This window comes from Hyperolius riggenbachi, chromosome 1 (genome assembly GCF_040937935.1).
Source record: "Hyperolius riggenbachi isolate aHypRig1 chromosome 1, aHypRig1.pri, whole genome shotgun sequence".
Taxonomy (NCBI): domain Eukaryota; kingdom Metazoa; phylum Chordata; class Amphibia; order Anura; family Hyperoliidae; genus Hyperolius; species Hyperolius riggenbachi.
The window spans coordinates 300,875,008-300,889,201 of record NC_090646.1 but is presented as its reverse complement, the minus strand read 5'-3'; the positions used below and the strand labels follow the sequence as shown (position 1 = coordinate 300,889,201).

The 14,194-nt window shown below is 45.1% G+C and overlaps 1 protein-coding gene across 2 annotated transcripts in view; it reads left to right on the top strand.

The window, feature by feature from the left end:
* The window catches only part of ZFR2 (zinc finger RNA binding protein 2), a 246,077-nt gene that overhangs the window by 114,854 nt on the left and 117,029 nt on the right, over window positions 1-14,194 (top strand). For both annotated transcript variants that reach the window (XM_068233784.1, XM_068233785.1), the window contains exon 9: window positions 9,651-9,799. In XM_068233784.1, the coding sequence (XP_068089885.1) occupies window positions 9,651-9,799 (149 nt within the window). The remainder of the gene's footprint in view (window positions 1-9,650; window positions 9,800-14,194) is intronic.

The window sequence follows — 14,194 nt, the reverse complement described above, 5'->3', positions numbered from 1 at the left end:
AAAAGGCGTGAATACTCTGGTCAGGTAGTGGTAAAACTCCGCCTCCTACCCACAATGCTTCACTTTCAAGCTTACAGAGAGGAAAAGTATCCCATGTAAATCATTAATACCGATTACCTAACTCTCTGCTTTCTCACACTTTCCTCATGCACATCTCTCCATTATCCCCTGCTATCGAACACTTTTCTCTCTGTCCTCTCACACTGGTGAATTGACTCCAGAGTGTTAAAATACCTCATGAGATAAACTACCTACCTTTTTTCTCTTAGTAAATCCTCTCTGGTGAATTGACGCCAATGTAACTAACATGTAAACTGCTACTAACATCATGAACATAAACCTAAATGCTTCCTAGAACAGTTCTAATGAGTGTCCTTACCAGCATTGCAATCACTAGGGATATGGCAGAATAGCAGCTCTAGTACAAGAAAAAAACTGGGTCTACTAATGGCAAAAGCTGAAAGGTAGAGGCCTCACTGTGTGCAATTTGCACCTTTCAGGTGGCCTTTTCAGCTATGTGTGGGCCTTAACCACCTGAGCGGTCTGGACGAGCTCAGCTCGTCCAACACCGCCGGAGGCTGCCGCTCAGGCCCCTACTGGGCCGATTTTAATGAAATAAAAAGCAGCACACGCAGCCGGCACTTTGCCAGCCGCGTGTGCTGCCTGATCGCCGCTGCAGCGCGGCGATCCGCCGCGTGCAGCGGCGAAAGAGGGTCCCCCCAGCCACCCGAGCCCAGCGTAGCCGGAACAAACAGTTCCGGCCAGCGCTAAGGGCTGGAATGGAGGCGGCTGACGTCAGGACGTCGGCTGACATCCATGACGTCACTCCGCTCGTCGCCATGGCGACGAGGTAAGCGAAACACGGAAGGCCGCTTATTGCGGCCTTCCGTGTTACTTCTGGCCGCCGGAGGCGATCGGAAGAACGCCTCCGGAGCGCCCTCTAGTGGGCTTTCATGCAGCCAACTTTCAGTTGGCTGCATGGAATAGTTTTTTTTTTTATTTAAAAAAAACCCTCCCGCAGCCACCCTGGCGATTTTATCAGAACGCCAGGGTGGTTAAACTTAAATATTCAACCACAATGCATGCATAAACCCCTGTGGGATGAATGGCGTGTGTGTATGTATGGAGAGAATGAGGTGGGGACCTGCTGTGCACTCTGGGGCTCTTTGAGTGTTTTTAAATGGTTTTAGATGTAGTGGAACTGTTTCACAACTTTTGATTGCCTTGTTCACAATAAAGTAATTTTTTGATATTGGCAAGTGAGGCCTGTTCAAACTTCTTTTTGTGGGTGTAGAGGTAGAATAGCAGCTCTATACAAGATGTGTGCTTGTTCACAGATTGTCTTCAGAGTAAATTCTCCTCAGAGCACTTGCAGTGGGGGTGTATCAAATGTGATGTCAAAGTAGGAGTTGCAATAGAAAAACAAGCTGTGACTAGCTGGCCTCTAGGTGGGGCTGGTACGAAGCATCACTAACCTTTAGCTGTATCATGTCTAAAATCTTCTTTACATGTCTAGGCATGACAAGTAGCAAAGAAAATATTGACATATTTTATAATTTTAGATATATAGCTTTTTTTTTTATAACATTGCATCATTCTCTAATAATTGCAGTTTCCACAATACACTCAGCATTTTAAATGATTTCACAGAGCGGGCTACTGACCCTTTGAACTTTACTCTGCAGAAAAACCATAAACAAAGAAGAAACCATGAGACAGTTGAGATAAGCACTTTAAAAAACAGTGCTGCCCACAGCTCCCAGAAGCTCTTTTGCATAGATAACAGAAGTTTATTAACTCTTCCTGTGCTGGAAACAATATGAGACTCATATCTGTGCTAATGTTTTTTCTCAGCTGTACTACACATACAAACAATATCATAAGTTTATTTTCACTTCAGATTCCCTTTAAAGCATCAAGCTTCCCATACAGATAATGATGGGGCAGAGGTTGGAGAGACAGATCTAATGTGGGAAAGGTTGAGATTGGTGGCCCACATCACACCTCTGTGAGACTGTGAATATACAGTAATAAATCTGTGTCAAGGGACACCCAAATGGCATTTTTGTGAGTTAACCACAACCATTTTGGCAAGTTGGGCTGCTTTATAATTTGTGAGTGAAGGCATAGTCAAACCCTCTTTTTTTTTTTTTTTTTTTTTTTTTGGGATATTTTAAACCTAGGGCGCTGTTTATTACAAATGAATTGCGTACATTGCTTCTGCAAATTAGTAACATCTCGTAATGGGACTGCAACTGGAAGTGCCCTGAACAGATGCAAAATTCTGGGGTGAAAGATCATTTTAATGGAATGAATCCTTCCAGATAATGATATATTGTATTTGCTCCAAGTCTGGAGATCCCGGTAGCCCGGATATCCGACCATTTTTACACTATCCGGCCGGATCCGGATTCCGAATAGTTGGGCAGAAATCCGGATAGCTATCTGTGGATAATTTGACGGCCGACCCGGATATCTGCGGATTTCTCCCAGATATCCGGATTCCAAGTTTGGTGGCAAAAAGGACCTCTCGCTCGCTCCTTAGCGGTGCCAGTCAGTCTACCTTCCTGCTGTGACGAGCTTCCTGGCTCTCCCTGTATGAAAAGGGATCACCAAATGGTGGGCAATTGACATCTGCCTGAGGTAATTAAAAAGTAAACCTTCCCTTGGACAAATCATGGGCCAAGCTAATTAACAAATCAAGACAGCCTGCACCTAAGTACTGCTATCTCTCTGCTGAGAAAAGAGCCCAGATTGACAGCAGATGCTCCTACACAACCAATCTAGATTCTATCGATCTTAAGCACAATCGATGCAGAGAATCAATTGCGATAGCATGTTCTGCACGGGCGGTTTAGGGACGCGGCTGCGGCCACGCAACCGTCCGTCACAGCCCTCCCCTTTGACGGAGGCTAGATACACATCCGCAAGATGTGTGGCGTCGCCGCTAACCTGGCTGACGGGTCTCGAGCTGCCGGTACGGCAGGAAAACCCATTGGAGCCTGCGGTTAGGTTCACCTGGACAGGTCGCTGTCCACTACCCTCAGGTTTGACCCGACCTGGACCGTTCTGGACAGGGCATTTGCGCCACTGCGTTCGGACGTGGCGTCTGCCAGGACTGCTGACAACGGGCAGTAGGTTGGGTAGGTCAACAGCCAGCCCACGCAGGGTTTCCCTGCTAAGTGGCTGTGGACCTAAGGTAACCCTGCGGGAATCCCTGGACCTTCCCAGCTCCTGACAGACGGCACATGCTTTGCAGTAGTTTGCTACATCCCTGTTCATCCTGGGCCAATAAAACTGTCTCCGAATACAGGCAAGTGTCTTGCGGACACCGGAGTGCCCTGTCAGAGGATTACCATGTGCGGATTTCAGCACATGTCCCCTGAACGCATTCAGGACAAGCCATTTGGTATTCGCCTGCGGCTTACCAGACTCACTGTACAGTCTCCCACCTTCCCAGTACGCCTTGAAAGCGGCCCCGTCTGCGAGGGACTCAGAGGCTTGCTGTCTTAGTGCCTCCAGGCTTGGGTCACTTTGTAGTGCTGCTGTGAGTACAGCGCTGTCAGTTTCAACCAGCTGGCCCATGACACATGAAGTCAGCGGCTTAGAGGGCTCTTTGCTGGAGTCAGTATTGAACGAGGAGTTTAGTGCTGAGCCCACAATTCTGGCAGCACCCTGGGTGACTGCTAGTACTGGCACATCATTGTCATTACAATAATCAACATTCTTCACATCATTGACACATGCCTTAATGACAGTGACCGGTATAGACACATTTTCATTAGACAGTTTGTACAGTAAACTCAGGTACAGTTACATCATCATCACAACAGACAGTTAGTACATCAAACTCGGGTGCCTTTGAAGCAGGCACTATTGAACCTGGTACCCTTGAACTGGGCACATTCAACCCACCTCCCCCTGGCGCTCCCAAAATGTGTGTAAAGTACCTGGCGGTGGGCGGAGAGTCAGTCTCCTCCTTGAGCGACTAGGCGGTTGTGGCTGGTTCGTAATAGGACACAAGCTTGCCCAAATCAGTCCCCAGCAACACAGGGACTGGGAGATCCTTCACAACCCCAACAAACCTTTCTTGAACCCCCTCCCCCAAGTCGAGCTTAACTCTCGCTTGGGCTATGTGTGAAAGGGTGCCCTCTACTCCACTAAGGGCAAGTGATCGGCTGGAGCTGATGCTCCCCTTTGGCGCAAGGCGAGAGTGAACTAACGTGATGTCCGCTCCGGTGTCTCGGAATCCGGTGACAACTTTGTCGTTCACTCTAACAGGCTGCTGCTGGTCGGTTCGGTCGCGGATTTCCTTTCCGCGGGCAAACAGAACAAAATCTGATGATTCAGGCTGTTGTTCGCTGGCTGGTTGCCGCTGCTGTGGGTGCGGTACAGGTGAGACAGGTGATACAGATGACCCAGGTGCTGGTGGTGTCTGCCTCCGCTCCGGACAGTCGAATTTCATGTGTCCGGGCTGGCGGCAGTAGTGACAGGTGACCCCCTAAGGTGCTGCAGGCCTGGGCGCAGCAGCAACGCTGGGTGGCCTCTGTTGCGGACGGCTCACAGGGGCAGGAGAGTCTGCCAGAGTATTGGGCTGACCTCCTCTCCAGCTAGATGGTGCATTTCTGCGTGTGTTAGGCACCCAGGTAGTTGCAAAGGTTTCAGCGGGGTCTGCAGCGACAGTTGCTGACGCAGGCTTGCGCTCCAGCACAAACTGTTGTACATCAGCAGGGCAAATGTTCAGAAACTGTTCTAGGACTATCAAGTCCTCCAGGACATCATAAGACCCTTTGGTGAGGCCTAGAGTCCACTGGCGGAGTGTGGTGAGCAAGCTGCTGACCACATCTAGATAAGTCAGATGATTTTTTTTCTGCCAGGACCTGAACTTTTTGCAATAGGCTTCTGGCGTCAGCTGGTATTTAGTAATGATAGTCTTTTATAGCTGCATAATACTTCTCATTTTCCGCAGGTAACTCTGCGAAAGCATCAAGCGCTTTGTAGCGCAGCAAAGGTGTCAGATGTCTGGCCCAGTGGCCTTGGGACAGACGGTACGGACGGCATGCTTTTTCAAAAGACCGCAAAAACAAGTCAAAATCAGTGTCTTTTTCAATTTTAGCAAATGTAAATTTTGCACTTACGGGTGATGCTCCTTCAGCAGGGAGGCTGGGCGATGAACCCCGGCTGGCCTGTTGAACTTTTGCCATGTTCAGCTCATGCCGTCGTTGGAGCTCCCGTTGCTCTCGTGCCTCTGCAGATTGGCGTTCCAACTGCGCTTGCATGTACTGCAGGTACTTGTCCAGGTCAGTGTCCATCAGCTTTCGTAATGCCAGCTGCATTACCGGGTCAGCACAAATGGACATTCCAGTACTGGCTGGTTCCAGGTGAGTACTCTGAGAAATTCTGAGATCAGGGTCCACACTGACGGTCTCCGACGTAACTGTTGCCGCATTGCTGGCAGGATGCTCAACCGCTGTACGCCTATGATCTTCAGTCTCTGGTTCCTTCGACTTGAGTCAGATGGGCCGACGTCCACCTCAGCGGTCGCATCCAGCTCCCGCAGTTGCTGGCTATCCCATCTGGACAAGTCTGCTATCAGGTCCTGTTTTTTCTTGCGGAGGATGTCAATGCCCCTCGCTTCACAAAGATTTTTCAGGTCTGCTAGGCACATGTTCTGGTAGTTCCCGGACATTTCCATGCCAAATAAAATAAAACTTTTGGGGAGGGGTACTTGCTACACAGTCTCTCTGTATATATAAAAAATATATTGCATTCCAGCTACACCAACGAATTAGTTCGTTTCTTAATAGCGCTAGCGCTATCTTAGATATTTTCAGCACAACACAGATCCCAACCACTGCCAAACACTGTCACAGGGCCCCTAGTGGTCAGAACGCAAATTGCCTTCCAATCGGTTTCAGCACACAGATCAGGCAAGCTGTGGTCGCGATCAGTGGGCAGAAACCGACGGAATTTGGGCAGCAGCCCGACTAGAAGGGAGCCTGTGGGTTACGGTAATGACAGCTTACACACTATTTCAGGGTATAACTGCCACCACTTCTGCTTTCCTGGGCCAGAAGCACCCACTGACTAGCTATTTCTAGACCTGTAATTAAAAAGGTTAAACACTCTATTCTGTCTAGCTAACAACAATACAATGGTAGTGCCTCTCCAGAAGTCTAGGTTCAGTATCTGTGTATAGCTGAATAATAGGGTAGCTGAATAAACAAAGGACGTTTGAACGTCTTTTATTAATGCAATATAAATAATTAACATATACAGACAATCATTAAACTCAACAATTATTGAGACATTAATAGCGCAGTATGAAAAGAAAAGGATAAAATACTTAGGTTCATGGAAAGATGTCCTTTTGTGGGAAAACTTGTAACGTTGTTTCAGCAAAGTCTTTGGTTTCAGCTCAGTTCAAAGTCCAAACAAAATGGCTACCACTTGTTCCTCAAAGTGGCAGCAGCTCTCATGAAGGTGGAAAATGGAGGAATGAGGGAGAAGTCCCTCGCAGACACTTTTGAACAATGTACATCTTTGGGTGGAGTCTCAAGTACAGCCCAAGGGTTGGACAGGGGCGGTTAGCTCCCCGGATGGGTTCCCCATGCCCACCAAATATGACATATTTGTCAAATCTCGGCTTACGCTTTTCGCACACCCATGACCATCACATATTCATATACCTCAGAATATGCCAGTTCAGATGATACCAAACTTTATTAGGGTAGAGGATTCAGTTCCTGAGAAGTTTAATAACTGGGTTGTAGGGGCCCCGGGCCCCTCTCGACTGGTATCAAGAGATTCAGCATGACCCTACGGATCCAATGATACTGCTCTCATAACTACCCTATCTACGGTATTCTGTAAATAGGCAAAAAAAATCATATATCTGCATCTTTCCTTAGCGGTGCCAGTCAGTCTACCTTCCTGCTGTGACGAGCTTCCTTGCTCTCCCTGTATGAAAAGGGCTCACCAAATGGTGGGCAATTCACATCTGCCTGAGGTAATTAAAAAGTAAACATTCCCTTGGACACAAGCATGGCCCAAGCTAATTAACAAATCAAGACATCCTGCATCTAAGTACTGCTTTTTCTCTGCTGAGAAAAGAGAGAGCCCAGATTGACTGCAGATGCTCCTACACAACCAATCTAGATTCTATCGATCTTAAGCGCAAGCGATACAGAGAATCGATTGCGATCGCATGTTCTGCACGGGCGGTTCAGGGACGCGGCTGCGGCCACGCAACTGTCCGTCACAGGGCCCTTATAACACTTTCTCTTACAGGGCTATGAAAACAGTTTTGCCCAGGCGATAAAGCGAGGTGCAAAAATGAAATCCTACCTAGCAGAGGATGTTTTTGATCCATCAACCTCTGGGTTATGGGCCCAGCACACTTCCACTGCACCACTCAGCTGCCACACAGGGAATTCTTTGTTGTAGGAAAAAGTGGCGTTAAACTTCTTGGAGCAGACTTACTCCCTCCCTCCAAAAGACACACATACATCCCCATAAAATTTAGCAACAACAACTAGTCTCTGTGGCACAATTGGTTAGCGCATTCGGCTGTTAACCAAACGGTTGGTGGTTCAAGCCCACCCAGCGATGGCCTTGCCTTTTGTGTTCAACAGTTGTCTGAAGAGAACCCCAGATAACCATGTAGATTCATCTCTCTCTCTAGTGCAGAGTGGCGCAGCAGAAGCATGCTGGGCCCATAACCCAGAGGTTGATGGATCAAAACCATCCTCTGCTAGGCATGGTTTCATTTTTGCACCTTGCTTTATCGTATGGGCAAAATGGATATTACGGTAGCTAAGACTACTCCTTGGCCTTTCTTGTGGTTGAAGAGATGAGTGAACTGTGACACCACACTTATTAAACAAACAAAACAAAAAAAAAGCAAACAGAGAAGCTTCCCCATATTGGAGTATTGGATTTGGTAAAGTCTTAAGCCAATGTGTTGACTCGCCACACAGCCCTGCACCCGGCATGTCTCATATGACTGTCTATAAGTAAGCTTTAAGTTAGCAGGAATGGTTGCATGGCCACCTAGCTTTTCATCCTTCCCAGGCCAGCTAGGCTGGCTTCAGCCTGTAGTGTTGGTGGTATAGTGGTGAGCATAGCTGCCCTCCAAGCAGTTGACCTGGGTTCGATTCCTGGCCAATGTATGTGAGCTTGCTTTTGACATACTACAAATCCCTGGAAGACCAAAGAGAGAGAGAGAGCGAGAGAAAGGTGGTGGTGGTAGTATGTTTTTAGCTTCTAAACCGGTTAAGAAGCCTTTAAAAGACTATTTCCGGTTTTCAATCCGGATATCCGAATCCGGACGGATACTGGGGTCGGATATCCGAATTCAATTCGGATTTCAAAATTTCAAACTCTGATATCCGACCCGGATCGGATATCTGGGTATTCGGATCCGAATTAGTTCCAGATAGTGAAATGTGGTATTCGAGCACCCCTGGTAGGGGCTCCTCAGGGCTATGGGGGCAGTTGGACCAATTGGCTATAGATCATTCCCATTATCTCTTAATGTGTTATGTAATTCGAATTGCTCTTAAACCTTATATAAATAAGCTGCTTCATCAGCTACAGCAATAATTTATGCATGTAAATCCTTCACCTTATTTCAAATTTTGTTAGTATATATCTATAACAAAGTACACATCTCATTTGTGATCTCGCAATATATGTATAAACTAATGCTTATAAAAATTAAGCTGCAGGGTACATATTTGTAGATTGCAATATAACAGCAGCAATTACCAGTATTTATGCACACAAACCTTGTACTTAACGCAAATTGCAAGGTCCTGTATGTCTTTTAATGATGGCAATACATTCACTGCAGTCATTTTATGCATACAAATGCTTAGATTTAAAATGAGCTCTGTCCAGGGGACACTGCTCTCCCTCTCCCTCTTGCTGTATTCGGTGAGCTTCTCTCTTGACACCTTCACTCTTGGAAACTTCATCTTATCACACTAGCTGTTTGGTAGGTCCTGCGGGGCATCCCTTTTCATGCCATTCTTTCTTTGGTGGTTGATACAACTTATTCACACTGTTGCATTTTCATTTTGCACTATATGTATGTGTGAATATGCGTACATGCATACGCATTTATAGGTGCATCCTTTTATCACTAGCACGGGCACTTTGCTCTCCCTATACAATACTTACCTTGCTGTATTATTCTGGGATGAGGGAGTGATTGGTATTATTTGTGTCATTTGCCATTATCTTTTTATATTGAGTACATCCTGGACAGTACTGGTTTTAATTGTTTTTATTTTTTGCTACTATCTGTGATAATAAAGCTTCTTTCTATATTTATAATACTTTATGTGGTGCTGTATATTATTTGAGTGATCTCACTGCCGTGATTCATGGCAAACACTGTGCATGCAGAGCTTCTTCACGATTTTAGAGCGATTGTGATTGAAATGTTAAAAAAAAAAAAATCCTAATAGCAATTGCTTAAAAATTTGAAGATGCCCAATACAAGATATGCGTTAATCGTAAAAAAACAAATCCCTGTCGCAAAACGTTAGTGATTTTGCTATCGTTTTGCAATCCTCAGTGTGCATGGGCCCAAAAGGCCTGTCTATTAACATACACTATTTTTTATATGCATATTTGTCCTTTAGAAAAAAGTGAACCCACGTCTTCCAGTAGAAGTAAAGACAAGTAACCGACCTTGGAAGACGCAAGAGGATAAAATGTGGCGCAGATGGGAGCAGAGACAGGCAATGCAGAGATATCTGGAGGAGGAACAAATGTGGCTCATAGAAATGAGGTACCATATATTAACCCATGTGGAGATTTGGCATGCATCTACTGTAATGTTAAATGTTTCTTTGTAATTTTGTGACAGCAGAGTTTTTATACCCAATAGTACTTTATTTTTTTGGACCAAATCGAATGCAACATATAGTTAAAACTGAGAGCCACTAAATGTAGCAACAGGTAAGTAAATGTGGATACCCTCAAATCAGGACTATCTTAAACACAACCACTGTGTAGGCATGTAAGAAAAGCTTGTTCCAAAAGATAAGACAACTGATGTGTACACAGTCAATAACCCGTGTAATAAATGGCATATATACCGTGCTGCCCAGAATTATTCATACCCCAGGCAAATTTTGACTTAAAGAGGAACTGTTGAGAAAATATTAAAATTTAAAACAAATACAAATAAGAAGCACATTTCTCCCAGAGTAAAATGAGCTATCAGTTGCTTTTCTTCTATGTTGCTGTCACTTACAGTAGGTAGTAGCAATCTGACATTACCGACAGGTTTTGTGCTAGTCCATCTCTCCACAGGGGATTCTCAGCATCTCCTTTATTCTTTATAAAGACATTCCCTGAAAAAGATGTATACAAACATGCTAGCCAGCCTCCCTGCTCTCTGTACACTTTATTTCACAGTTGGATGGAGCAACTGCTGTTCAGGAAATACTGTTAAAAACAAAGAAAACCCTGAGAACCCCCATTAGAAGATAGGCTAGTCCTAAATCTGTTGGTAATGTCAGATTTCTACTACTTACTGTACAACAACAAACATTTGTAAAGCGCTTTTCTCCCGTAGGACTCAAAGCGCATAAGCATGGCGCAGACCATCGTGGTACAGAGGAAGAATTTTATAAGTCAGGAAATGCCAGGCTAAACAGGTGGCTTTTCCGTCTGGATTTGAATAGCTCCAGGGATGGTGCTGTCTTTACTGGGTGTGTTCCAAAGAGTAGGGGCAGCATGACAGAAGGCTCTGTCTCCAGATTTTTTGAGGTGCACTTTGGGAGTGACCAAGTTTATAGAACTTGTTTATCTGAGGTTGTGAGGTGTGGTGCAGCTTCAGCAAGTCCTTCATGTATCCAGGGCCCAGATTGTGCAGGGATTTGAATGTCAGCAGTCCAATCTTGAAGAGTATTCTCCATTCTACTGGTAGCCAGTGCAGTGAGCGAAGGATCGGTGTAATGCGACAGTGGCGAGGCTGGTTTGTTAGTAACCTGGCAGCAGCATTCTGCACTAATTGCAGGAGACGCAGGTCCTTTTTGGGGAGGCCAGCATAAAGGGCATTGCAGTAGTCCAGCCGTGATGTGATAAAGGCGTGACAGCAACATAGAAAAGTAATTTATGGCTCATTTTTACTCTGGAAGAAATGTACTTCTTATTTGTATATGTTTACATGTATTTTAAACTTTAAGATTTTCGCGACAGAGGTCCATTAAAGTTACTTTTATTCAACCAGCAAGTCATTTTTGACTGGAAATGACATAGGTGTCTCCCAAAAGATAACTATGTACAAGAGGCATTATTGTGGAGAAGAAACATTTCTTAGCTTTTAATTACATTTGAGCAAAAATTGTCCAGTCCAAAATTATTCATTCTCTTCTCAATAATCAATAGAAAAGCCTTTATTGGCTTTTACAGAAATGAAATGCTTCCTATAATTGCAGACCAGCTTTTTGCATGTCTCCACAGGTATTTTTGCTCATTCATCTTTGGTAATAAGCTCCAAACCTTCAGGTTGAAGGGTCTTCTTGCCATCACCCTGATCTTTAGCTCCCTTCTCAGATTCTCAATTGGATTCAAGTCAGGACTCTGGCTGGGCCACTCCAAAACGTTAATGTTGTCTGCTGACCATTTCTTCACCACTTTTGCTGTGTGTTTTGGGTCATAGTCGTGCTGAAATGTCCACTGGTGCAAAAGGCCAAGTTTCTCTACAGACTACCTGATGTTGTCGTTGAAAATCCTCATGTATTGCTCTTTTTCCATGGTGCCATTTACTGTGATTAGGTTCTCTGGTCCATTGCCTGAAAAATGCCCCCAAAGCATTAGGCTCCCACCACCATGTTTGACAGTGAGGATGGTGTTCTTTGGGTTGAAGGCTTCTCCTTCTTTACGCCAAATAAAGGAAACATCATTGTGATCAAACAATTCAATTTTTGTTTCATCTCACCATAACACAGAAGACCAGAAGTCGTCTTCTTTATCCAGATGAGCATTTGCAAAGGCCAAGCGAGCTTTTGTGTGCCTTATCTGGAGAAGTGGCGTCCTCCTTGGACGGCATCCATTGAACCCAACAGTGTGCAGTGTCCGTTGGATTGTCTGCCTTGTGACATTGCCACCAGCAGAGCCCAGATTCACCAGGATGGCCTGGTGGTGATCCTTGGATTCTTTTTCACCTCTCTCACTCTCCTCCTGGCCAGCACAGGTGTCACTTTTGGCTTCCGTCCACGTCCTCTGAGATTTTCCACAGTGTGGAACATCATGTATTTTTTAAAAATACTTTGCACTGTAGCCACTGGACCTTGAAAACATTTAGAAATGGCCTAGTAGCTCTTTCCTGACATGTGAGCAGCAACAATGCGCAACCGCAGGTCCTCACTGAGCTCCTTTGTCTTAGACATGACTGTCCACAAACCAACTGCAGAGAGCTGCTGTTTTTCACCTGTTGAGTTGATTAAAACAGCTATTCCCAATTAATCAGGGTTATTAGTATACTTTAGAACAGATTGTACTATTTTGAATGGTATAGAACTTTGGATTTTCCCACAGACTGTGACAGTTTGTGAAGGGAATGAATCATTTTGGACTGGGCACTTTGCTCAAATGTAAATAAAAGCTGAGAAATGTTTTTTTTTCTTCCCACAATAATGCCTCTTGTACATCGTTTTATTATCTTTTGGGAGACTCCTATGTCAATTCCCATAAAAAAAATGACTTGTAGGTGGAATAAAAGTAACTTTAATTCAAAATTTGCCAGGGGTATGAATACTTATGGACCGCACTGTACACGTTGCTTTTTGTGTAATGTGTATTACACAATTCATGTAACGCTGGCTAAACTTAATGTGCGCAGTCAGCACAACCTAACGTTCAGTAACTGTGACTAATATTTCTACATTAGCACAGAGAGGCAGAAAGTAGCCTAAATAATATTCTGTATTATACTATTTGCTAAAAAAAAATAATAATAAAAAAAAAAATTTAAAGATTACCGAAAACCCTCTTTGATCCTTTGGGCAGGCTACCAGTGTGCTGGAGGGCAAGCATACTGAACTGCTGGGTCACAGGTAAGTAAAGCCTTAATTTTCTCTTACAGCCAGCATATACTTTAAAGAGACTCTGAAGTCTCGTAAAAATACAGTTTTTATATTGTAAAAATGTGTTTAACGTTACTGTCCTACCTTAACCACCGCATCCCCGCCTCTGTACACTAACTAAATCCCCCCCCCCCCTAACTCCCTGGGTGGCAATCCAGGCAGCGCTTCCGTGAGAGGCAGAGCTATGAGCCGCAGCTCTGCTTCTCGGCGCGTCTGTCAGCCTGGATCGCCGCCTCTCCCCCGCGCCTCTGTCTTGCTTCACTGAGAGGGGCGGGGGAGAGGCGGAGATCTGCCACTGACAGATGTGTGTAGAGGCAGGGCTGCAGCTCATAGCTCTACCTCACATGGAAGAGTAGAGGGCAGCAAAATCCACGACCAAGAAAGTCGTGGATTTTGCGAAGGAGAGGGAGGGCGAGTTGGGGGGGTGTATTTATTTGGTGCACAGCGGCGGGGATGCGGCGGTTTAGGTAGGACAGTAATGTTAAACACATTTTTAAAATAAAAACACGGTTTATAGGAGACTTCAGTGTCTCTTTAATGGTGGCCACACACCACACAATTTTTATCAATTCAAGAATTCTGATTATTTTTGGTTGTATGAAAACTTAGACTCTTAACCCTTCAGTGCTGTGCTTTATTGCTCGATCTTGTTCTGCATTCCTTACAGCTCTCCCCCATGTCCTGTACTTGTTTGCAACTGTTCAGTCTTTAAACTTCCCAGTGCTGTACTTCATGCCTGTCTTTTTTCCTGTATTGCTCAGAGCTGGTGTTCTTAATTAATGAAGGGTAGCAGCACTGGAAGATTTTAACACTGATCAAAGAAGTTGAGGGTGGGGAGGCGATGTGAAGAGGAGAGCAGCTGTGATACAGGAGAAGAGAGGAACAGAGGGCAGTGTGTCCACTCATTTGTACAGTGTAGTAAGGGCAAATGCACACAAGAAGCCACCAGGAGTGGGTATGTGCTAGGTGCCTGCGCAATGAGGGGGAAAAGCAGTGGCGCACAAATAGTGGCCCAATATGGCAGGGAAAGGTATTAGATGAGAGAAAATAAACATGTTTGGGAGGGTCACTGTGATTGGAGGAAAGGG